This window comes from Somniosus microcephalus, chromosome 21, assembly GCF_052327205.1.
Source record: "Somniosus microcephalus isolate GS21.2 chromosome 21, FLI_Smic_1.0, whole genome shotgun sequence".
Lineage (NCBI taxonomy): Eukaryota > Metazoa > Chordata > Chondrichthyes > Squaliformes > Somniosidae > Somniosus > Somniosus microcephalus.
Window position 1 is genome coordinate 42,093,245 of NC_141007.1, and position 26,338 is coordinate 42,119,582.

General features: G+C 43.2%; 1 protein-coding gene across 1 annotated transcript in view; it reads right to left on the reverse strand.

Annotated features, from left to right (window-relative positions):
* The window catches only part of LOC147102736 (ubiquitin carboxyl-terminal hydrolase 43-like), a 432,453-nt gene that overhangs the window by 398,153 nt on the left and 7,962 nt on the right, over positions 1-26,338 (reverse strand). Inside the window, exon 2 of the mRNA XM_085963486.1 lies at positions 25,793-25,930. Within this exon, the coding sequence (XP_085819612.1) occupies positions 25,793-25,930 (138 nt within the window). The remainder of the gene's footprint in view (positions 1-25,792; positions 25,931-26,338) is intronic.

The window sequence follows — 26,338 nt, forward strand, 5'->3', positions numbered from 1 at the left end:
TTGTGCTAAAGACGTATACTGGTGAACCTGTGGCCATGAGAGGCGTCATTGAGGTGACAGTTAAATTGAACGGACAGACTGCAAAACTGCCACTATATGTGGTAAAGGGAAATTACCCATTGCTACTGGGACGTGCGTGGCTAGAGAAAATCACGCTGGACTGGCCTGCAGTCCGCATGATGTCAAAAGGGGAGTCAGGTCTGACTGCAGTGTTAAACAAACATGCAGAACTCTTCAATGGGGAACTTGGGAGCATGAAAAAGATTAGCGTGAGACTGGACATTAAACCTGACAGCAAGTCGAAGTTTCACAAAGCCCGACCTGTACCCTATGCAATTAGGCCAAAAGTTGAGGCTAACTTGGAGGCCTTAGTCGAGAATGGAGTCCTGGAGCCGGTGAGCGTGAGCAAATGGGCCACACCCATTGTTCCGGTCCTGAAAAAGGATGAATCTGTTCGAATCTGCGGGGATTTTAAAGTGACTATTAACCCGGTGCTGTCTGCGGAACAGTACCCTCTTCCCCTCAGAGGATCTTTTTACGGGCCTGGCCAGAGGGCAAAAGTTCAGCAAAATAGACTTCTGCCAGGCTTATCTACAAATGCATGTCGATGACAAATCAAAGGAGTTGCTGACAATTGTGACACACAAGGGGCTATACAGGTACTGCCGCCTTCCACTTGGAATTACGTCGGCCCCTGCTCTATTCCAAAGGGCAATGGATCAGATTTTGAGTGGACTGCCAGGAGTCCAGTGCTATCTGGACGACATCCTTGTCACTGGGACAAATGAGGATCATCTTCTGAACTTGGATGCGACACTACAACGACTGAAAGAGTACGGACTCAGAGTTCGTAATGACAAATGTGAATTCTTTCAGTCTTCAGTTGAGTACCTGGGGCATGCGATTGACGCTACTGGCCTGCATAAGGTGCCATCAAAGGTCAAGGCGATCGTGGGGGCCCCAGCACCACAGAATGTGAGCCAGTTACGTTCATTTCTGGGGCTACTTAACTACTATGGGAAGTTTATTCCAGACTTAGCAACATTGCTGAAGCCGTTACATCAGTTGCTAGGTCAAGGCAAAACATGGAAATGGACTGAACTGTGCAACGAAGCTTTCGCCCAAGCAAAGAAAGCATTGCTGAAATCGGAGGTCCTGACACACTTCGACCCAAAGCTACCCGTGCAGCTAGCATGTGCTGCATCACCATATGGTGTGGAGCAGTCATATCCCACATCATGCCTTCGGGTGAAGAGAAACCTATCGCCTTCGCATCACGCACGTTGAACAAGGCCGAGAGTAACTATGCGCAGATCGAGCGCGAGGCCTTGGGAATCGTTTTTGGAATTCGAAAATTTCATCAGTATCTGTTTGGGAGAAGGTTCACACTCCTGACGGACCACCATCCATTGACTTCAATCTTCGGGCCCCACACCGGAATTCCATCTCTCGCTGCAAGCAGGATGCAAAGGTGGGCTTTACTGTTGTCAGGACACACATACGACATCAAATATCGCAAATCAGACTTGCACGGCAACGCAGACGGTCTCTCGAGGCTACCCTTGCCTGTTACTCCCCAGAGCCTCGTCAGATAGACATCTTCTACTTTAGACAAGTGGAGGGAGCACCTGTCACTGCAGTTCAGGTGCGAAGGTACACCCGCAACGATCCAGTCCTGTCTGAGGTAATGGACGATGTCATTCGAGGGAGAGCGATAGGAGATTCTCCTAGTTTGAAACCTTACGTTTCAAAAAGAAATGAGCTCTCCATCCAGGCAGGTTGTCTTCTTTGGGGACGCCGTGTCATCATTCCGCCACCTCTGAGGGAACCTATACTGCAACAACTTCATACAGGCCACAGTGGGATGGTTCGGATGAAGGAAATGGCAAGAAGCTACTTCTGGTGGCCAGGTCTCGATGGGAATATTGAGAAAGCCAAAACATGTTCCCCATGTCAAAGGGTCCGGAATGTTCCACAGCTGGCAACCCTACACCCCTGGGATTGGCCTGCAGAAGTGTGGCAGCGAGTACATGGACTTCGCCAGTCCTTTCGAAGAGAAGATGTTTATGGTGGTTGTGGATGCTCGTAGCAAGTGGCCGGAGGTCGCTGTGATGAGGTCTACCACGGCAGAGAAAACAATTGAGAAACTTGGTTGAGATGTTCAGCCGTTATGGCTCACCGGAACAACTCTGAAGTGACAACGGTCCACAATTTGTATCACAGGAGTTTGCAACCTTTCTGCATGTGAATGGTGTCCAACACATCAGGTCTGCGCCCTATCATCCCTCTACTAACGGCCAGGCAGAAAGGTTCGTGCAAACTTTGAAGCACGCCTTGAAGGCATCGCAAGGTCAGGGCTCAATCCACCAACGTCTGAACAGCTTCCTGTTGTCCTACAGGAACGAGCCGCATGCCACAACCAAAACTTCCCCCGCTTCGCTCATGATGAAGAGGCAGTCGCGGACAAGTTTTGACTTAGTCAAACCTCCAAGGGCAGAGCAGGTTGTCCATCGTCAACAACAAGCTCAAGTTGAAAAGAAAGAGAAAAGAGCCAAGGAGAGACGGTTTCATCCGGGAAAGCACGTCCTAGCTCGAAGCTACAACACTGGACCGAAATGGGTTCCTGCTACGGTGATCGCGCAGACGGGCCCTGTGTCTTACACGGTTGAGACTGCTGAGGACGTCGTCTGGAGAAGACACACAGATCAACTGTTGCTAGGAGCAGAGACAGCCACAGAGGCTCCAACGGCTGGTTGGCCTGAACTGTTTCCGGATGATACCGCAAACCAGCATCCCTTGCCACAGTGCTCTTCTCCAACACAGGAAGTCAAAGAGACTGTTCCACCTGTGCAAACTCCTGACTTTCGACTGACACAGGCACCTTCTCCATCCAGGCCTGTGTCAATGCCTACTGCTGTGGAAGCCAGCGATGACCGCCGGTATCCTGTCAGGGAGCGGCGGCCTCCAAGATGCTTGGATCTGTAGGCTTAACGACTTACCCACAAGACTGGGGCAGAATAAACCCCAGGGTAAAGTCAGGGTTTGAGGCAGTCTACCTCTACCCTAGGTTCATTGAGTGCATTGAAAGTAGCTTACCTGTTGAGGAATAATGTGGACCTTCCATTTAAGAGGGGAGGAAATGTTATGTATTGTGTGTTCTCCTCCCACCTGTGGTGGCGCTGTCACAGGAGATAAATGGTTGGGTGTTCTCGGTTAAGTTTAGCTTTCTTTGTTCAGAACTTGCCAGAACTTCCTTTCCTTCCAATAAAGCACTTCATGTTTGAATCTCTGAGTTCGGAGTCCTAAATTGTGTCTAGGTAGAAAGGTACCGACACAACATTGAGCACATAAAGCTAGGCTGACACTCCAGTGCAGTGCTGAGGGAGTACTGCACTGTCAAAGGTGCCATCTTTCAGATGAGACATTAAACCAAGGCCCCGTCTGCTCTCTCAGGAGGATGCAAAAGATCCCATGGCACTATTTTGAAGAGGAGTAGGGGAGTTATCCCCGGTGTCCTGGCCAATATTTATCCTTCAACCAACATAACAAAAAAAAAAATAATGATCTGGTCATTATCACATTGCTGCTTGTGGGACCTTGCTGTGCGCAAATTGGCTGCCGCCTTTCCCACATTACAACAGTGGCGCCACTTCAAAAAGTATTTAATTGACTGCAAAGCGCTTTGAGACGTCCAGTGGTCGTGAAAGGCGCTATATAAATGCAAGCCTTTCTTTACTACAGGTAGACTATCCTTTATCCACACTACCGAAAACCGAAAGTTTTTTTGTGGAGCGTAAGTCATGCGCACGACATAACCAGAGTGGCGCCAAACATGACCCGACGTGGCCGATGCTTTTCTGACCCGATTTGCAGGCCAGCTTAGCGTAGGAGTCAGCCGATATCCGGCTTTCCCACAACTGGCGGCGGCAGTCGAGCCCCAGACCCCCACTAAGTCAAGGAATTCAGATACGGAGCAGGGGGAGCTGTAAACAGACTGTGAGCGGCAGCACAGAGAAGCAGGAAGGGGAATGAGACACGGAACAGTCGCAAGAGGTAGCCTGAACTTTAAAAATTTATATTAAATACAAATACTAATTACCAAATTAATTTAATGTTCAGAGTTTCCCAGTCTGAAATAATACCTTCCGAAATCCAAAAACCGAACACAGCTGGTCCCAAAGTTTTCGGATAAGGGATAGTCAACCTGTACAAGCATTATGGTGGTTGAGGCTTTATAACTACATTGTATTTCACTACTCCGTGAGTATGCATCACGTAATTTTTTTTTATTTCAGTGAGAATGTTCAGTGGGTTGCACGGTCAGTTATGCTGAAGGAGTGGAAAAAGGAAAATTACACAGGAGAGGAGTTTGTGTTGGAACAAGAAGTGCACAATGCTCCAGGTGAGAGGAGTGAAGGGCCCTCTTTTTTCCTCTACTAGCTAACCGAATAAAATATATTTTGCTTTTTCCCCCAAAGTTATGTTCCATTTACACGGAATGAAGATAAATTTCTTATTTATCTTTTCTATGGTTTAAAAATCAGGAAATGCAGTCAAAGCAAAATTTAAAAAGTGCCAACGTCAAACACTCGCCGGTGTCTCACCTACGCACAAGATCACTGCTGTGGTCTTCATGGCAAAATAGGCAGTATTATAAAATAAAATCCCCAAAACAGTAAAAATCCTGGAAACACCCCACGTAATAAGAATTTAACTTATTCATGCAGTCACCATAAATCAGTGATCACAAAAAAACCAGTAAGAAAAATTAGAATGCTAGTAAATGGAAACAGAACCTCACTTATATTCAGTCACCCTGAAAGAGAGAGTCTGCCGTTGACTCCTCACCAGGGCAGGTCCCGAGGGCTGGCAATGAATTGGGGTATAAAAAGGGATAAGATCATCAAGGAAGCAAGACCAGCTTGGTGACTGCCATTAGGGTGAAGAGCTGAGATCAGCCCAGCCACAATTCCACAATGTTATATAAAAAAAAGCAAAAGTACGTGTCTTAACCTCCAATTAATGTGTCCAAATAATTTAACTGTGGGGCAATGCAGCTTAAAACTGTCAGTGCATTTTTAACTTACTCGAACAATTCACTCACACTACAGGTACGTTAGTTCACGAGCAGATCACTACACATGGAAAAAATCTTTCAACCAGCTGCCTCTTCGAAGCTGATCCTACAATATATTTTCAAATCTATTCAGCTTAGTTTTCTGTGAAGCGTACTTGAAATTAAAAATAAATTTGAATTTACAAAAGAAACCAAAAAAAAAACACATTCTTGCCAGCAAAATGTGCGTTAAGATTTTATAAAAGAAGACACCATGCCTATTTAGGTGTTCAAGCATTTCCTTGAAACTGACCCTATTGTTATTACTCTATAACAGTTTTTATAGCATTTGTAAATTAGCTTTTGAAAGCAGTCTGGAATTCTGCTCATAATTGTTGAGCCATTTCACTGCAATAAAATCTCCATTACTTAAACATTCAGGTCAAGACCTGATGTTGCAGTGTTTATTTATGGAAAATTCAACATGAGCCATTTGATCTGCTCCACTTTCCATTTGGCACAGTCACCAGTACAAAACCAAACAAGTCCAAAACGCAGGATAAAGAAGAAATGGATTCTAAATTTGAAGCCAACAGAAGGGGAGATAAAAAAAATTTAAATACGGTTTAAAATTACAGAGCTCCAGAAAAAAGCCACCTGGATCTTACAGAACTGATAGAAAGATAAAATCAGACATTTTGATTACCTCAAGGCTTTCAAAAACAAAGCTTGGTGTCACCTAACGACTGCTTCCTGATTTATTACAACATTGACTCCACTTCAAAAAGTACTTCATTGGCTATAAAGCGCTTTGCGACGTCTAGTAATCGTGAAAGGCGCTATATAAATGCAAGTCTGTCTTTCTTCTGTATTACTTATTTTTAACTTTGGTTATATCCTTTATTCGGAGTTTGTTCCTTAATGCTGACTTCTATTCCTTTTCTAAAAAGAATTACATCGTTTTAAAGAAAATGGAAGTACATACTGAAAGCATTAATTACACAATTTATATTAAAGAACACCAGAACAACTTCAACTCTGCATATTCAGAGGCTTTAAAATATCTACGATTACACCTCCAACACAGCCTTTACCAAATACCAGACTCAAAGCTTCGGATCACATGACTGATAGCCCAAGAGTCAAGTGTGGTTCTAATTCGTTAAGTTAAATCTGATTTTTAAAATGCTGCATCAATGTCCACACACATGCAGATCTTCCATGGCATTAATAATAGGAACTGAGAAAATGCATAGTTTTAGAACAGGAATGTTCTACCACGTATTACTACAGGGTACTATTCTGCTGCCAAGGTGGAATGTCTCCCATTCAGGCCACAAGTCTAATTATTGTAAATAGGAATATCCCATGGTTAAAGGTCAATTGCTGTTGAAGTTGCTGTAGATCGGCAGCTGCTTATAAATTCCTGGCTGATGGTCAGAATGAAACAACAGGAAGTGAATGGCTTTCTTTTTTTTTAAGATGCTGCTCGTTAATTGCTAGGCTCTCTATCTGTTCAGTTGTAGCTTGTTGCTTTTTCATGAATGATATTTAAACCAATCTTCCAAATGTGACATTTTGAAGTGTGCATAATAGGTACAAGACTAATATCTACGAAGAAACAGTATATTCTGAAGAAGCACTGGTGTACTGTGCATAAACAAACAGGAAGAGTGAATGCCTTAAATGCCATTGTGATTCGCAATATACTGGACTAATGAGAGAAACAAGGCATCACAGCTATGTTTGGTTAAAGGAGAGGAATGTGTTTTAAAATGCAATCCTAACATAAAAGTACTAAAATACAAGTATTAAACACTTAAGTAATGAGACTTGCAGGCTGTGACAAATTCCAAACAGGATTAAAAAAAAATTTTTTAAATAATAAACTGCTTACAAGTCCAAAATTGACATGGGTGTGGTGCAGTGGGTTATCACACTGCTCGCTCAGTTCTGGGGCCAGGTTTGAAACCACCTCAAATTCAATGGCTGAAAGTCGCCTTTCATTGGCAGCTATAAGGTTCTATGTAAAGTAAGGTTGGGCAGAGTGAACCCAGTTCCAAATGGGTGCGGCTCGGCACTCATTACAAAACTAATAGGTACTCTCTCAAGCCCGGTTTGTAAACTGGAATGGTTCCAATTTCTAGCATACTCTGGCTTCTAATTGACAGTATAAATAATGCAGATGGCAGATTCTTCCAGCCCTGCAATGACAAGTGGGCTATAGGACTGCTTTGGTCTGATCAAGGACAAAAATCAAAATAGCCCCATACACCTCCTCTAGGAACCAATACAAATGGGGCATCAGACAAACACGAGGCTGGTGTGGGAGAGAGAGAGAGAGAGAGAGAGAGAGAGAGAAAAGGCACATTGATGGAGTACAGGGTGCTCTTTTGAGGTTAGGTTTAAGGCACAATGCTGGAGAAAGCAAAGGGAGCTTTGGCTTGCATTTCAGCATGTTGCACCTGACCCGAGAGTGGGAAAAGTGTTCCATTTCCCAGCGCTGATGCCCCTCTCCTTAACAAGTACAGAATTTGACAAAATAAAATGGTACATGCCTTATTTTAAAAAAAACACGTCAACCACATCACAAATGAAGTGCAAGGTGAGTTCACCATCTATGCGAGATGTAAAAATCTATCCATACTCGTGAAGCATTACTATATAAATCTATTGTATACAGAAAGAGCAGGAGTGGGTAGCTTACAGAAAATAAACCTGTCACACAGCTCACAAGTACCCAGTTATGTTGCTGGCATCTATTTTCCATAAACCACCAGTCCCCGATGTGTAGTCTCCAGGTACAAAATGCAGTTGTTAATGTAGAAAAAAAGTAAAAACATTCACCGGGAACTTCCTTGGGAGCTCTGCCAATCGGCCGTTGCAATTTTTGGGGTCAATCAGCAGAAATCCTGTTTATCCAGGGTTTCCGTTTAAGTTACAGCAGCCAATCAAGAGAACCTACAAAGAAGCCCCCGGTGATTGTGACCACAAATCCATCTTCAGGTGCGACTTCTTGTGATTACTTCTCTCTTATTACGTGTCAGCCTCGACTCGGTTGTGGCGCTCTTGCATCTCAGTCAGAAAGTCGTGGGTTCAAGTCCCACTTCAGAGACTTGAGCACTGATGTTTCGGTGCAGTACTGTCGGGAGATGCCATCTTCCGGATGAGATGTTGAACTGAGCTCCTGTCTGCCCGTGGACAGGCTGGTGGAATGGGCGACACGTGGCAGATGAAATTCAATGCAGAAAAGTGCAAGGGGATACATTTTGGTAGGAAGAATGAGGTGAGACAATATAAGCTAAATGGTAAAGCTTTAAAGGGGGTGAAAGAACAGAGACCGGGGGTGCACAAATCTTTGAAGGTAGCAGGACAGGTTAACAAAGCATATGGGATCCTGGGCTCTGTTAATAGAGGCATAGAGTACAAAAGCCAGGAAGTTATGCTAAACCGATATAAAACACTAGTTCAGCCCCAGCTGGAGTACTGTGTCCAATTCTGCACACCACACTTTAGGACGGATGTGAAGTCTGAAGTCTGGAGAGGGTACAGAAGAGATTTACTAGGATGGTTCCTGGGATTAGGGATTACAGTTACGTGGATAGACTGGAGAAGCTGGGGTTGTTCTCCTTAGAGCAGAGAAGGCCAAGAGGAGATTTGATAGAGGGGTTTAAAATCATGAAGGGTTTAGATAGAGTAAATAAAGAGAAACTGTTTCCAATGACTGAAGGGTCAGTAACCAGAGGGCACAGATTTAAGGTGATTGGCAAAAGAACCAGAGGCGACAGGAGGAAAATCTATTTTATCCAACGAGTGGTTAGGATTTGGAATACACTGCCTGATAGGGTGGTGGAAACAGATTTAATAGTAGCCTGCAAAAGATAATTGAATAAATACTTGAAGGAGAAAAAACTGCAGGGATATGGGGAAAGAGCGAGGGAGTGGGACTAACTGGCATGCTCTTTGAAAGAGCCGGCACAGAATTGAGGGGCCGAATGGCCTCCTGCGAGCTGTAGTATTCCATGATTCTGTCAGTTGGATGGAAACGTTCCCATGACGACACTATTTAAAGAACAGCATCCAGACCAACATTTATCCCGCAACCAAAACCCCCAAAAGCAGATTTGTGGAACCTTGCTGCGTGCAAATTGTCTGCTGTGTTTTCCTATATTGCAGCAGTGATTACACTTCAAAAATATTTCATTGGCTGTTATGTCCCGAGGTTATAAAAAGTATTTTTTTTTTTTTTTTTTTTTTTTTTTTTAAATGCAATCTCTTTTTCTTTATCACTTCCTTACATATATGTCATTCAAAGGCAACTGTGTGACCAAAACAGAGGCTCGCATCTTTTCCTTTTGGGCCTGCTTCAGTTGCAAGTGAAGACAACATACATATGATACTGTGCATTTTTTTCAGAATATCTATTTAGTACAATTCTTGATGCCCATATACCGTTTACTCCCCTTAATTAGGGATGGGCAATAAATGCTGACTTGCCAGCGACACCTGCATCCCGTGAATGAATACAAAAAAAATTGAAGTTGCTTAATTCACATTACCTGTTTTTGAATTGAAATTATGAAAAATAAATCTCCTGTATGGCCTTATTAAAATTGCTTAATGTCTAGAGTTGGATAATCTTGAATTTTTTCCAAGCGAAACAACCTTGAATTAACGGGTGTAGTCTACATTGTGTGAAAACGAAACCCTATTTATACCAGTAAGGGTGTATAAATATAATTGAGGTACAATTAGTGGCCTATTCTTGTTTTGGTGTAGGGCCATGACATCATGAATGTCACTCCCGGTGCTAAGGAATTTTCTGCTCACCCAGGCTTCTGACTGGTCTCAATATGAAACTGGGGTTGGGTAAGTGGCATCGCCAAGTCACTCCACTTTACCCATCCATGTTTACCCTACTCTATTACCAACAGCTTCCTCAGCTGTAAAGCCACCTGTTAAGTCTGTGTGTTCTAGTTATTGTTAATAAGAATCACTGCACACAGACCAGAGTAAATTCAACAGGTCTTTACTAGTCGGAGGTCAGGCTGAACTGCCCAATAAATCATTACACAGCACTTATATACCAGTGTGGTCACCACCGGTATTACAGTATACAGCAGCCAAGATAAAGTAGTGCATCTCTTAAAATAGTTCTCTTAAAGGTGGAACGGTTACATACACCACAATCCTCCCTTTTTAGCTTAACAGTATATATTCCCCATTAAACATAACACAATAACATATATACACAACTTCATGTAAAAACAGTTCACAGATTCAGTCTCTGAGGAGGCCTCCTGATCAGAGACGGATAACGCCTTTCAGGGGTCTCTGGTTCTCATTGCTGGGGTGACTCATCTAGTTGATCCCCTATGGATAGGACATCATCATCAGGTATATTCACTTCTGAGGTAGATGCTTCAGGTTCACTAACTTCCTCCACGGTTGTCTCTGTCGTAACCATGGGCTCGACCCTTGTTCTCGATCCCACCACTTGGTCAGCATGACGTCGCATTACATTTTCACCAACATCTACCGTGTACATCAGGGGTCCTTGTCTGGCCCGAATTGTTCCAGATTGCAATTTCTCGTTTTTATAGTCCCTGGCTAATACCGGTTGTCCTATTTCAAAACTCCGAGTGGGCTTGTTATTGATATGCTGGAACTGTTTGTTTTCGACTTCCCTCCGCACATTTGGTTTTAACAAGTCCAACCTGGACCGCAACCTCCTGTTATAGAACATCATGGCAGGACTTTGGTTTGTTGTTGCATGGGTGGCGTTTCGATATGCCAGTAGGAAATTGTCCACCTTGTGTTGCAGTGGAATCTGATCTTCGCTCATGGCCTTTATTGCCTTTTTGAACGTCTGTACAAACCTCTCGGCCAGCCCATTCGTAGCTGGATGATATGGGGCAGAGGTATAATGTTTCACCCCATTCTTCTTCAGGAATTTCTGGAATTCCTCGGACACGAACTGTGGTCCATTGTCTGAACATATTTGCTCTGGCAATCCATTTCTTGCAAATATCGTTCTTAGCACCGCGATCGTCTTCTCCGAGGTAGTGGTAGTCATTTTAATCACTTCTGGCCATTTAGAATGTGCGTCCACCGCAATTAAAAACATGGAATCCATGAATGGACCAGCAAAGTCAATATGTACACGTTGCCATGGGGTTGAAGGCCATTCCCATGGATGCAGCGGTGCAATTGGAGGTGCATTTTGGACTTTTTGGCACCCTGAGCAGCTTTTCGTCAGATCCTCTATCTGTTGGTCGATACCCAGCCACCACACATAAGCCCTAGCAAGGCTTTTCATCTTGACTCCCCCCAGATGACCTTCATGTAGTTCTTTTAGAACTCTCTCTCTTAACGTAGGAGGGATAATCACCCTTGTTCCATACATCAATGTTCCCTGACAGATGGACAGCTGTTCTCGTCTTGCTGAGAATGCCGGTAACAGTGGATCACCATGGGCTGGCCATCCCTTTACTGTCAATTCGTAGACCCGGGACAGTGTCGGGTCATTCCTCGTCTCCCTTTCAATATTTGCATTGGTGACAGGTAAACATGCGATGATGGTCGAGTGAAATAACTCCACCGGGTCAACCGTCGGTGCCTCCTCCTCAGTAGGTAGTGGCAGGCGCGACAGCCCATCAGCATTACCATACTGCTTTGTACCTTTGAACTCTATCTGATATTGATGTGCCCCTAGGAAAAGGGACCATCTCTGGAGCCTCTGTGCTGTCATCACCGAAACACCCTTCTTAGGGTTAAAAATGGATACCAACGGCTGGTGGTCTGTCAGCAGTGTAAACTTCTGGCCCTGCAGGTAATGATTAAACTTCTTTACTCCCCACACAAGGCTGAGAGCCTCCCTATCTATCTGAGCATAATTGCGCTCAGCGGAGGTCAATGATCTGGATGCAAATGCGACTGGCCTTTCCAAGCCATTTGGCAACTTGTGTGAGAGTACTGCTCCAATACCATAAGGAGAAGCATCACAAGCTAAACGAATAGGTAGCGTTGGGTTGAAGTGAGCCAACACTTCCTGAGGTGATCAATGCCTTGCTTTTGCGAAAGGCCTTCTTACAGTCCTCGCTCCACTTCCATGGTACTTCTTTCTGCAAAAGAGCGTTCAGCGGGTGCAGCACCGTGGATAGATTTGGCAGAAACTTATGGTAATAGTTAATCAACCCTAGGAACAACCTCAACTGGGATACATTTTCCGGAGCGGGAGCCTTCACAACAGCTTCGATCTTGTCAGGTGACTTGTGCAGCCCCTCCTGGTCAATGACATGACCACAGTACGAGATCCGTTTCTGAAAGAACTCACATTTCTGGCGATTAACTCGAAGTCCATATTCCTTCAATCTGGTGAGCACCAGTTTCAAATTTGCAAGGTGTTCCTCATCGTCATCTCCTGTAATCAGGATATCGTCCAAGTAACATGGAGTGCTTGGAATTCCCTGTAATACCTGCTCCATGGCCCTCTGCCAAATTGCTGGAGCCGAAGCCACTCCAAAAACCAGTCTATTATATCGATACAAGCCTCTGTGCGTGTTGATTGTGAGATACTGGCGCGACTCTTCCTCAACTTCCATCTGTAAGTACGCCTGCGCCAGGTCTATCGTGAAGTGTTTCCCGCCAGACAACGAAGCAAAGATATCCTCAATCCGCGGAAGCGGATATTGCACCGTGTGAAGCACCGGATTAACCGTGATCTTGAAGTCTCCACAGATGCGGACCTTCCCCGGTTCCCCTGGCTTGTTACTCGATGAACGCTTCATGGGAACAATGGGCGTGGCCCACTCACTCTAGTCCACCTTAGACAGTACTCCTGAACGTTCTAGCCCTTCCAGCTCAGCTTCCACAGCAGGTCGTATCGCATAAGGTACCGGTCTGGCTTTGAAAAATTTTGGGCTTGCATGTTCTGCAATCTTGATTTTTGCCGTAATTCCTCTGTGTTCCCAGTCCCTGTTGGAACACCTCTTTAACCTCATCCAATATTCTGGACAATCGTTCAGGTTTGACATCTTTTTTTCCGGAATCTACCGTTATTGCTTTTAGGGAGTGCCAGTCCATATTTATTTTCCTGATCCACTCCCATCCCAGAAGTGGTGGACCTCCCTCAGGTAGTACATATAAGTCCATTCCTTGGTGTTCTTTGCCCTTGTGTACCACCTTGACTTTTATCTTTCCGATGGGGTATACTCTTTGCCCCGTGTATGTCTGCAATACTATCTCCATATCCCGTAGGGGAATGTGTGTGAATAACCTTTTGTAATCTTGCTTATTCATGACCGTCAACGCCGATCCGGTGTCCAATTCCATCTTCACTTGGACTCCTGCTATCTGAAGTGTGACCCAGATAGTTTGTAGGTCAGCTTCCTCACTCACATTGTGAATTCTCAGACTACCCAGTTCCTTGCTGTTGGAGTCTGAATCCGAATTCTGTTCATCCGAACTCTTCTCAGCCACCTTATGTACCTTTCTGCACTTTTCCTGCGGTGACTTTTTGTTGCTGGTCTTCTTTCCTGACCGGCATACTTTAGCTATGTGACCAAGCTTGCCACATTTTCTACATTCCTGATTTTTAAACCAGCATTGGTTCTGATCGTGTGTTGTCTTTCCACAACGATAACATTTCGCTGTACCCAAAGCCATTTGATCTACGCTGAGTACCGCTGCCTTCAGCTGCATTTCCGCAGTGCCTCTCGCTGCGGCTTCGTGCGATGCTGCAATAGTGACAGCCTTATCAAGTGTAAGATCATTCTCTTCAAGCAGCCGCTTTTGTGTTCCTTCTTTCGACAATCCACACACAAATTTGTCTCAGTGCCTCTGTCAAGTCTTTCCCCAAACTGACAGTATTTCGCTAGCTTACGCAGTTCAATTAAATACTCCGCGTTGCTTTCCTCTTTCAGTTGCGTTCTCGCATAAAATTTAAATCGTTCCGCTAACATCAGCGGTGTGGGGTTCAAATGATTTCTCAGGACAGCAACAATATTAGCGAAAGCCTGATCCGCCGGTTTAGCTGGTGATAGAAGATGCTTCAATAGCCCGTATGTCTTCGCACCCATTGAGTTTAGTAAGGTTAGTGCTTTATCGTCATCTGATATTTTATTTGCCTTACAATAAATCTCTATGCGTTCTACATACGTGGCCCAATCTTCAACATCGGGATCGAAATCGTTGATGTTACCACGCTTAGGCATCCTCGCAATCTTCTTGAGAAACAAAGAAATTTTTATATATTTTTTTTCAAAATGGCGGTTTCCCGCGCTTGTCTTCTTCCCCCGCCTACGAAAATGGCGGCTTCCCGCGTTTGCCTTTCTCCCCCGCTGGCTGTAATGGCGATTGCCGTATTGCTGCGTTCGCCCTCCCCAGCGGTTCTCAAATCGTGCCTCCCAGCCCCTCTTGCAGTCCGGTCCTTTCCCCCGGCTGCGGCTGAGTTCTCCGCGTTTTTTAAAAATTTTATCCCGCGCCTCGCGGCCTCGGTAGCTGCCCGGCCTTTTTCCGCGGTCGAGCTCTCTCTCGACACTGTTGCGTCTCCCAGCCCGCTTGCAGCCCGGTCTTTTACACCGGCTGCGTTTGCATTCACCGCGGCTCCCGTGCCTTACGCTGCCCCAGTCTCAGCGCCTCTGGCCCCGACTTCTGTTCGGCTCTTTTCCCCGGCCGTGGTCGAGTTCTCCGCCCTTATATCCTCCGTTTTTCCCTCCCCTACTTCACAGCCAACGTGGCCGACTTGCTGCTCGTCGCTGATCGGCTTACCCACCACCGTGATAGAAGGGATGATCACTGCCTGTTGCTGATGGAAGGCTTCGTGTCGGGTCTGAAGAGCAAGGAAGAATCCTGAGTCTTTTCTCAGCAGGATGATGAGGGCAGATGCCTCTTCTCGACGCCCGTTAAACTGCCTTGGATATATCTCTGCCGCAGGGTAAGATCGTCCTCGTCGCCACTGTTAAGTCTGTGTGTTCTAGTTATTGTTAATAAGAATCACTGCACACAGACCACAAGAGTAAATTCAACGGGTCTTTACTAGTCAGAGGTCAGGCTGAACTGCCCAATAAATCATTCCACAGCACTTATATACCGGTGTGGTCACCACCGGTATTACAGTATACAGCAGCCAAGATAAAGTAGTGCATCTCTTAAAATAGTTCTCTTAAAGGTGGAACGGTTACATACACCACACCATTACAGAGCTATCCATTACACACAAACAGCAATTAGTCAAGCATCAGTTACAAACGTGTCTCACGCCCTTTATCATCCGTGCACTCAAAACCAACATGTCTGCGGATCACTTTCTGCACTTTAAATAACAAACCTGCCACTAGAATAAATAACGCTGCATAGCTAAACCAAGATTTAAAAAAATATATATATATATACACTAGGTATGTACTTTGGAAAAAATATTTACTGGTAAATACATGGACACAGTTATTGTGACAGAATGACGAGCAATCTTTGTGACTTGCAGGGCCCTGAGGAAGGCTTTCCAGACAAGGATTGGCAGTTCTCTATGTTTCTATGGTGAGTACATTAACTTTTTGTTCTCAACTCAATAGTAGAATTATAGCATTCTGAAGGTACATTAGCGGTGATGCGGTTTTTTTAAATACACTTTTTTCCCCAAATGGATGTTATTCATAGGAGAGTGAAGCTGCGATAATGTGAACCATCATAAAACCCTACTTAAAACTGACAGTCATATAAAAGTGTTTTTTTGAAAACATGAAGTGTCCATAACATGCATTTCAAAACAGCTGCATGCATTTCAAACAGTCATTTTGATTTGCATTTATTTCAGAAGTATTTTCCTGCTGCCGGCTCTTTGACTGACTTGTACTGAAACGGAGGGCACAAGAGAAAACTAATTTAAATTAAGAAATGTATCGCCTCATGTACAAACATAAAACTGGTAGCCTTGGCAACTTGCACATTTTAGTTTTGAAAAGGTAAACTTCATCAAAAACCTTCTCAGGAGACACAAGCTCCCTACATAAATGACGGCATCTACGCATTTGCCAGTTCAATGACTGAAAATGCTTGTCAATAAATAACGAAGTGAAGCAGCACTGGGTGCATTTGGAATATTGGCATGTAATAACTATAGAATCATGCATTGGATTTCCACAGAGACAAATAGAATTTAAAAATGCATTGAGGACAGATTTTCTTTACTCCAGCGTTTTTGTTAAACAGAATGTTTATGGCGTTGTCGGTGGGGAGCTTTGTATTTCTGGTATACAGGCAACGTTCCCCTTAAGTTGCGCGGCTCTGCACCACTCGGGAGGTCCCGCTGGAGGATATCACACATGTGTGGCCACTGCAGCAAATTTAAAGGGACCACGCAAATTTGAGGGAACACTATACAGTCCAACTCTGATGCTGCAGTGTATCAAATAAGTTAAGCAATACAACCAAATGTAAAGGCCTCTTCCTTCTTGGTAAGGACCATTTCCCAAAATTCAGCCCAGTGGATCTATTATAAAAACAGTTCTCATGCTTCAGTGTGGATCGGACCAACTCTTTCACGATCTTAAAATGCTAGTAGTCTAAACCAAGTATCAATTAATTTAAATTATTTGAAGTAAACACACAGTTCAATTTAAACAGATACATTTGTAAACAATTCAGATGATGTTGCACTGCACTATTTACAATTTCTTTTGTAGTTCACGTGATTGAGTTTTACCGTTCAAACCATTACTGAATCGCATTTAGTGGATTTTTGACCAGTCAATGTTTGACAGTCTATTCAAAGCAACTCATTATCTAATAAACATTTGCATTCAGTGATGCCTCCATGTGCCTATTTTCAATTTATCCCTCTTTCCCTTTTTCAGATCATTCTATTACCATCGTCAGGCAGAGTGGAGAAAGGGAAAGAGCATTTTTGCAAGTGCTGCGCTTTGCTCAAATTTTAGTTGAGAAAGTTAACTGTTGAACCCGGGGGGCTTTACACTGTTTTTCAATATTTAAATAAGAGTGTTACTGGAATAAATCACACTTGAACACTTGATTTGGGGGTCAGATGTCAAGTGCATCATCATACAAAGCAAGTTAATGCATCGGGTTCAACATTACATGACATCAGGATGTTGGCAGGACAAGCTATTGGCGAATTACAGCCGTGACATTGCACTCACAGAAAAACATAAAAATCATTCAGAGTTGGGATCAGATGGCTGCAGAAATTATACAGGAAACTTTGCGCTATCCGGCACCCACGGGACCGAGCTGCTGCCGTTGCCTAAAAAGTGTCGTACTCTCCAGAGTTAATGTTGAGAGATATGGAGATTCTTATCTCCGTATTTGACAACAAACACTGTTGCTTAGCAACAGCTTCTAAACACTCGGGTGTGGCCCTAAAGCTCTGTAGCTGAAGCTGTTGCTATAGCTACAGACCTTGCACAGCTTGACTGTTCAAACAAAAAGAATAAAAAACGGCTGCTGATTTTTGCCGGTGGCTCCAGATTGCCGGATAGCTCACCTCCGGATAGCACAAAGTTTCCTGTAATTGGGAAGCTAAATGTTCTCATGCAGAGTTTGCAAGTAGTTGGCAAATCCCTGGCGATTGATAAAATAGTTGGAAAAACATTAGATGCAGCCTGTATTATACCAATTCCATCCCTTTAGCTGTTGATTGAGAAATGCCAGGTGCAAATCCACAACCACACAAATGGAATAAAGCTATACCTGGTGCCCTTCACTCCCCGTCTCGCAATCTGAGCCAACTAGGTGTTCACAGATCGGAGATCTCCCCGCTACCTGCATCCTCAGCTCACCCAAGACCGAGTTCCAGGTGGGTCTGCCCAGCCCTTTATACCCAAACATCTGGCTCTGCTCTGCCAGCAACAGCCACAGGACTAGGGTCTCAGTACCAACACCACAGCCCATACACACTGACTGGGATTGGGCCGGGCTCATGTCAAAACCCGCTAGCCAGTCCCTCATTTGTCCTTGGTGGCCCACTCAATCACTTTTTCCATGCTCAGAGAGCTATAGTGACCGACTAGGTGGCTCACTTCAGCACGGGAAATTTGAATTGGTTTATTTATCTGGCTGCAAAGGAGTCACTGGACAGCAAGTACCAACAGCATGTCTAGCCCAAGCAAGACAAAGGCTACTGGGACAGAAGCATTGACCAAGCTCCAGCACAAGAGACTTCAATACTGTGGCAGCGGAAGGTTGCCTAGGGAAGGAGGCTGGGAAGACCGGAGTGCCAGCAAACAGGCACAGAAAGAGGCAGACAGAACATTTTGCAGGTGGGGAGAAGCAGGCAGAGTGTTTAGAATCAGGCAGGTACAAGAGAAGGAAATTCACAGCCTCAGTTTTGCTCTTCCAAAGGTTTACTCAAGTCAGCGCTTATGCAACCAAGGCTCCAGCTCCAGCCTCAGCTCAGCCCAAGATCCTATCCCAGAATCAGCCTCGGATTTCCTCTGGGCACCACTAACCACCGTCAAGTAGCAACTTGAAAAGGAAGGGCTGGATTTTCTCAGCCCCGCGGAAGCGGGACTGCCAGTAAAGTAGCAGAAAGCGGGGGCGGATGGCAAACCCGACCCCATCCCGCCTCCGTGCCCTTTTGCCAGGAGGCGGGAAGATGTGCTGTTTCGGGTCCCGTCTCCCAGGAGGTGGGAAAGGGATTTAATCCTTTTAACTGCCTGTTAACAGGTAGTTAACAGGCAGGAAAAAGGATTAGTGCCATTTTACCTTCTCAGGTGAAGGCTTCCCGACCTCAGAGAACCCCACCGGGTTGGAGGGGACGTGGAGGCGGTCTGTGGGGGTCAGAGGCACCTGAAAGTAAGGTGTAGAGGTGAGTGATGGGTGCAAGTGTGGAGTGGTAAGTATGGAAGGTGAGTGCCAAGTGTTAAAAAATGTTCAATTACCTAGTTTTCTGCCTACAGCCTTCATCCACCCTGGATCAGGAGACCCAACATCTTCCTTGTTGATTTCACAGACTGGCTGTTGGATCCTCCGACCCAACAGCCATCTGAAATCTACAAAGTTGAAAGGTTTGATGAGTCCTCAACACAAGGGCTCATCAAACTAAAAAGAATGTCAGTGTTTGACAGCTTCACAGAGCTGTCAAACGCTGACATTTCTTCTTTCATGAAGTCTTGACAGATAGCACGTCAGATGTTGACGTGCTCGGTCAGTGACTTCCTCCCTAATTGGCCTGCTGAGCCCACAGGGCGGGCTTAACAAGGTCAATCAGGGTAAATCCCTCTGGTTGGCCAGAAGACGGAGGCGGGACACTGACCCGAGAAGCAGCAGTCCCACCTCCAACTCACCTCCATTGAGAAAATCCAGCCCTTAGTGTCCCTCATCAGGGCTTTGTGTGATGGAAGACAAGGTGAACCAAATTTAATTAGAGATAAGCGCGGTTATAAATATTGTGCAGTGGGAAACATTATGCAACCCATCAGAGGTCTTTCCGAAGTCCTTGGTATACACCTTAAGATGTGTAACACCTTACCTATCCTGGGTACTTGGTAAGAATCAAATAAAACTCGTGAGGATTTATCCTATTCAAGTTTCTCTACTTCTCAGTAGTTTCAGCAATCAGTTATTATAGTGATTAGCAATGAGTTAGTAATAAGTGTAATAGAGCTAGGTGTATCAAAGCATTCCCTGGAAAAAGGATGAATCCATTTCATCCATCAACGTTTGAAGGTGGTTACCAAGCATTAAATACTAGATGTTGCAAGCATAAGCTAAGCTGGCTGAGATCATCCCTTTCGGTCAGAAGTATACAAATCAAGTCTAGGTTTTTATTTCAACAGACAGGTATTGTGAGGCTAAGTCGATTTTAAGGTTTCCCCCCCCCCCCCCATATGAAAAGTTAGTTTTAAACAGAAACGAGTTATAAGCAGAAACTATAATACTTGAGTTTATTTTGTTTCCCGGGGCGGGGGGGGGAACTAAAGAAATAAGAGTTCGATAAATAAGGTAAAACAGGTGAGAAGGGGAAAAATCATAAATCTGTTCTCTATTTTATTTGTCTTCTTCCATAGTCAGCCGTTCCCTTCTTTGGAACGTTTTCTTGGTATCGGAATGTAATTCTTCTCGAATAAGCCCTACAAATAACCCATAAAATCAGTGATAGTGAGAATCACAGCATTTGTTATACTAACCACACACAACTCCTTTTTTACTTTCAGGAGGTCATAGTTAACAGCTGGAAGTTATTCAAGAGTTGTAACCTGGCCTGTCCAACACCCAAGCTACCAGTCCTACAGAAAGCCCATGCTCTCGTACTCAGTACTTATGTAATCAGAGATCACAAGCATCAGTAACAGCTGCTTACAGAAGCATGGATGAAGTCGCAACACATGCATTCTAACCATTAACAAGCAATAAAGCCACTCAACAATTTTAGAATCTCCAGCACTAATCCTGCACACACACTTGGGATCGCGAAACCTTGGTTTTCACTAGGTTCTTCAGGTGAAACTGCACATTGTGTGTCAGGCACACAGATAATGTGGGTTTCTCAGTAATTTAGTTTAGAGACTCTTAATTGTGGTACATTCTATATGGTGACCAAAAGAATAGATGAGAAACCTGTTCCCATGGCTCTGCTAATGCTGCTCTGTAACCCATGGCTCTGCTAATGCTGCTCTATAACCAAGTGTTCAGCATTAAATAAATACAGGAAATGGAGTTTGAATAACCCATTCAATTCTCAATATCGCTTAGAGGAAGCACTTCCATCTCCAGAGACCAAAGCTGGGAATGGGGAGTCTTTGGTTTTGAATTTGCGACAACAAAATACACCACACCACCAGCTTGGATTTACTGGGAGAATGAATCTTTTAAATTGCTATTTTTTTTTCTGCATTTACATCAATAGTTACATCATACATTAAACCTTCTTTAAAATTTTCTCTGCAATGCCACAGCTTGTGATATAGTGCACATTGTTATGGTTCCTTCATAACATAGCTTTTTAAAAAAAAAAAACACCCACTTCATATGTACATGAAACCTTGTGACATGAACATCAACCCCACCCCACCCATGTTTCCTTTATCAAGTCATTACTTTTTGGCAATCTCTATTAAAAAGGATGTGTGCTGATTTCAAGAACGTCGATGGCAAAGTCATGAAGCTATTTGGATAGTAGTCAAATAGCCTGCCAGCACTCACTGGAAAAATGGCATGGGGGGGGGGGGGAGGCGAGTAATTTCCCAGTAAATGTCTTCGGGAGGACAGGAAAGAAAAGTTGAATTTAGGCAAAATTAAATTTCCACTGCCACTTTTGCTCCTTTCTCTCTAGAAAGTGTTAACTCCTACTGCGGCAAGGTGCCACAGGCATTCGAGTACCCTTCCCAAGTAGCCAGCTTGCACAGCTGGGGCTAGGTAGAGAGTGTTGGCAAGATATTCGACTGTGGGGAAGACCAGAGCCAGGCCAGATTCTATCCTCACCCGAAATCAACATATGTGCATTTACAAGCAGCATCAGTTTATTAATCAGAAGCAGGAATCCTGGGTAATTCTTCCCCCCCCCCCCCCCACCAAAACTAACACTACATTGCAACAACACTTGCATTTATACAGCACCTTGAACGTAGTAAAATGTCCCAATGCACGACACAGGAGCATAATCAAACACGACTTGACACCGAGCCACGATTGCAGCAATTGTAGCACTGCTGCTGCCACCCAGGCAGAGATCAGCTAACGCCACGAAGACTGGAAATGAAGCCTCGGCCCCTCTGCGGTGTGCGGCTCAGTTAAATGTCAACTCCCAACTGACCCAAAAAAAACATTTTTAGAAATATCTTTTAAAGCAGCAGGTTTTTTTTTTTTTTTTTTATAATTGTAGATCTATTTTATAAAGCTGCGCTTCAATTAAACACACCAGAATATCAGATTAAAATATGTGATGCAGTAGCTACAAAAACCATTGCCAAATATTTGTACCATGTCCAGCCATTCAGATCATGTGAGTCCAATATAGCAGTTTGTCCTTAAATTTTCAAGATTGCCTGGTAGTTCTTATTGCAAAACACTGCATTCAATTCAGAAAGGAAAAGGGGAGGACTTTTAATTTGCAGTCTAGACGGTGAACGCAGCTTGGTTTCACACCCGGTCACCAAGTCTTAACCACACCACTTCTAATGGAAGATTTCCTCTTGGCTCCCAGAAGCTGGGGGGGGGGGGGGCAGAACAGGAAGGGGAAAGAAGGAATATACGAAGATCAGCCAGCTTGCAAAACTAACCTCCTATTGGCCAGTCATTGTGCAGCACTGCGTCAATTGCAATGAAGTCACACGATCACAAATTAATTACAGATGAAGGCCATTCGGCCCTTCTCTGTTCATCCATCCAAAAATGACCCTACACTCATGCTCATTCCAACATGTTTCCCACATTACAACAGTGACTACACTCCAAAAGTACTTCTGTAAAGTGCTTTGAGACGTCCGGTGGTCGTGAAAGGCGTTATAGAAATAAATGCAAGTCTTTTTTTTTAAAAACATCCCATTGATTCTTAAAGGATTCCAGGCCTTTCGCCTCCAGTATTCTATCTGGGAATTCATTCCATGTGTTCTCACTCATTGAGTATCACCCAAAAGTCAAAACCTACCCCAATCAGCAGCCTGTTTTACATCTCTCCTGATTTTTATTTCCATGAAAATAAAACGAGAGATGTAAAACGGGTTGCCGATTCGCTGTCACCCATTTTACACTATCACACAAAGTCAAAATGTGCCAGTGTGAGGAGCAACTTCCTGTTATCAGTCTTAAATTTACTTTTTACTAGTTTGAACCTCTGGCTCCTTGTCCTGCTTTCACAGTTTAATTTCAAGTCATTTTCCAGGTAGTTTACAATCTTATATATTTCTACAAGGTTAACTCTCAGTTGCCTTCTTTCAAGGCTGAAAAACCCACGTTTCTCCAGTCTTTCCTCATAAGTCAGACCTTAAGAATAGGGATCAGCCTTGTGGCTTGGCTTGGCTTGGCTCTGCCTCCAATGCATGGAAGTCTCACTTGTGTCTTAGTGACCAGAATTGCACACAGTGCTCAAGGTGTGGTCTGAACAGAGTACTATGCAGCTTGATCACAAAATTCTGCTGTTTTGGTTATAGTTCAACCTTCTATTGGTTTTGTTGCTTGCTGCTTTGCATTCGTTGGATATGATGAGCGTCAAGTCTACTAAAACTCCTAGGTCTTATTCAATATCATCCTTAGTTAGTTCATGGAGTACCTGTGCTTCCTATTTTCACCTCCAATGTGCACTATTTACAGTTGTCTGTATTAAATGTAATCTTCCATTCCATGACTCAAGCCACTCTACTCACAATGAGTGGCAGAAATGGAGATCTAACATTATAGACAATAATGTTACAATTGCCTTAGTAGCCTTATTATTTTTTTTTTTTTTTAAGTTTCTAAAACTGATATGGTAGCAAAATTTGTCTTTCAATCATGCAAACCTGTTTCTTGATGTAAAAAGTGGGTTCTTCCGCCACAGCATATGGGAGTCAAATAATTTGATTTGTTGAACCATATTCTCAAATCATATTAAACCAATTTGCTTGGGTGAGTGAAAATGTTACCCAACCAAAACAATTTGAAAAGTGTCACAGTATAATTAGTACAAGAATTACTAGAAAAGCAATTTATCAGGGAATAGCTGCTTGGAAAGTGCAATATTCATCTTCACAATGTGCAAACCACCGGTATTTAAAAAAAAAAAACTTGAAATGAATTCTTAAGCATAAAATAAACATAGATGAATGCAGAACACAAATGTCCCAACAGGTGGATGGACTAAAACCTGCCACAGAAGGTACACCTACAGGTGGAACTGGAAAACAATTCTCAGGTACAGAGCATGCGTACAGATACTACACACTTCGCATATTTGACATAAGTAGATGCTACACCTCGTGATTTGCTTCATAATTATTTAACACTGGCCACCAATCTGTATCCATCATAGAAAGTCTCTATCAGATTACTCAGCCAAAACACAAGGATCAGCAGTTAATAAGTGTAAAATCTACCCAAATACAAACGATGAAATTTTCTAAAACTAAAATGTGAATGGAAACAGAATTGTCAAATACAATAAGGGCATTTTGAAATATACTAGCATGTCAGAAATGTTAGTTTTATTCTCATACAACTAAATTTTTAATAAAGGACAAATAAAATGCTAAATCTAAACTTGATGCTCAGTCCCACATGGAGAATAAGAACTCATCAATAATTACTGAATGTCCTTACAGGATTCAAATACGTGTGAAATAATGCAAGGTCTAACTAATGAAAGATAGAGATTATGGAATACTTCTCATGTGGGAACTATTACACTGTCATTTCCTGCCATTTTCCTATATCATGAAACACAACAATCATGCTCTCTTGGTTCCTGACTTTTGAGACGTTCAGACTGGTTAGTTATCAGCAGATATTCAACAGTTTTGCTCTGGCTTTATGGAGAAACCAAGTACCATCACAGACAGGCACTTACCCACAGACATCTTCAGATAAATAGCAAACAAACTTTAGGCCCCCACTATGATTTTTTTTCCAACTTCATGGAAACCAAAGGCCTTCATTTTGTGAAGCAGAGATGCTAAAAAGCATCTTCTCCTGGTTTAGTTACTTGGCTTCATTTGCTCCACACAGGGGCCTTCAAGTTATGACGTGTGAATATTACAATAAATGGGTCAACACACACCTGTTAAAATAGCAAAAAGGAATTTCACACAAATGAGTTAACTATTTGTAAAGTGCAATTTAAAGCAAGGGTGTCTGAGGTAGGTGTGTCGGAGAACTGTGCATGAGCCCATGTTGCACCTTCCATGGCACCATTTATTGGTGCTTACGCAAACTGTGCTACCACACTGCTCAATATTGCAGTGATCAATAGACGTCTGCTATGATTTCACAGCTCACTGAACATGGCAGTTATGAAAAGTTAGGAATACAGTGCTTAATTGCTGTCTATTTTATGCCATCAGTCAGAGATTTTAACTCATTATTTCAAGAATGTAGGTCAGAAGAAAAATACAGAATTTTAACAATGTGCAAAAGAAATTTTAGGTGCAATAACTTTTTTTTTTAAATGGAGGATTACAGACAAGGCCTTCTTTGCTATTGGCAAGCAATGTTTAAAAGCATACTCTACAAAATAGTTGCAAAAGCCATCAAATCATTTATGTGATGCTACAATACGGATCTTTGAGTCCAACAGAAGCCATAATCTCATGCACCAGAATGACCGTTCTTTTGGTGTGAAGGTGAGCACAATCATTCATAGCTAATATACATTTTATCTGCAACAATAATGACAATATGCTGTTCTGACTATTGTGCAACGTTAACTACACAAATAAAGTTTTGAATAGATTAGTTATATTCCTGGAATTCATTTTACTCCTGTAATTATCAATACTTAGTTAACAGTAAAATATTTAAAGCCTTATGTGGCTTAAAACTTCTCTACCAAATGAAATATATATACATACATACATGCAAGAAGAACACGGGTCCAGAACATTTGATTAATACGTATTTATTGAACTTTTTTTTTGGGGGGGGGGGGAAGAAGAGAGAGGGGGAAGAATAGTTTTAACAGTTCAACCAGACGACTTCTCATTTCTGCAATTGCAATTGTCCATTGTGTCCTTCTAAATAAGACAGTGTGTAGAGCTTGTAAGAGGAGATATGGGTAATAAATGAACCAAGCAGGCTGTGTTAACTCACCTTAATGGAAGGCTTCGACTTTTTGTTGGGTGAACAATTGAGGTCTTCATGAACTCTGTTCAGTAACCACAGAAGGAACTCAAGTGCGTCGTGCTGAGAATTCCCACGAAATTGGGACCCATATTTTGCTACTATGTTCTGAAATAAAACAAACATTCTTTATTAAAACAAGACAGGTCCGCAGTGTTTGAAAAGGTGAAAAGTCAGTCGTTAAAACCCTTGGAGTTACTCAGCAAACAGTCCAGAAATCACTTGTACAGCAGAAATATACATTAGATGAACTACCCTAGTAACACTGTCTCCCAGTGGAGATGCAAAGCAAAACAGTGAATGCTGGATATCTGAAATAAACACAGGAAGCTTTGGAAATGCACAGTTCTTCCAGCATCCAAAGAATGTTGATGAAGGAACCCAAGTGAAATGTTAACTATCTCTTCTCTATTGGATGCTGACAGATCTGCCAGGTGTTTCCAGCAACTAACCAGTGCACTTAATCTATTTAGCAAAAAACTTTAATGAACTGCATTTTAACAAAAAAAAATTTGC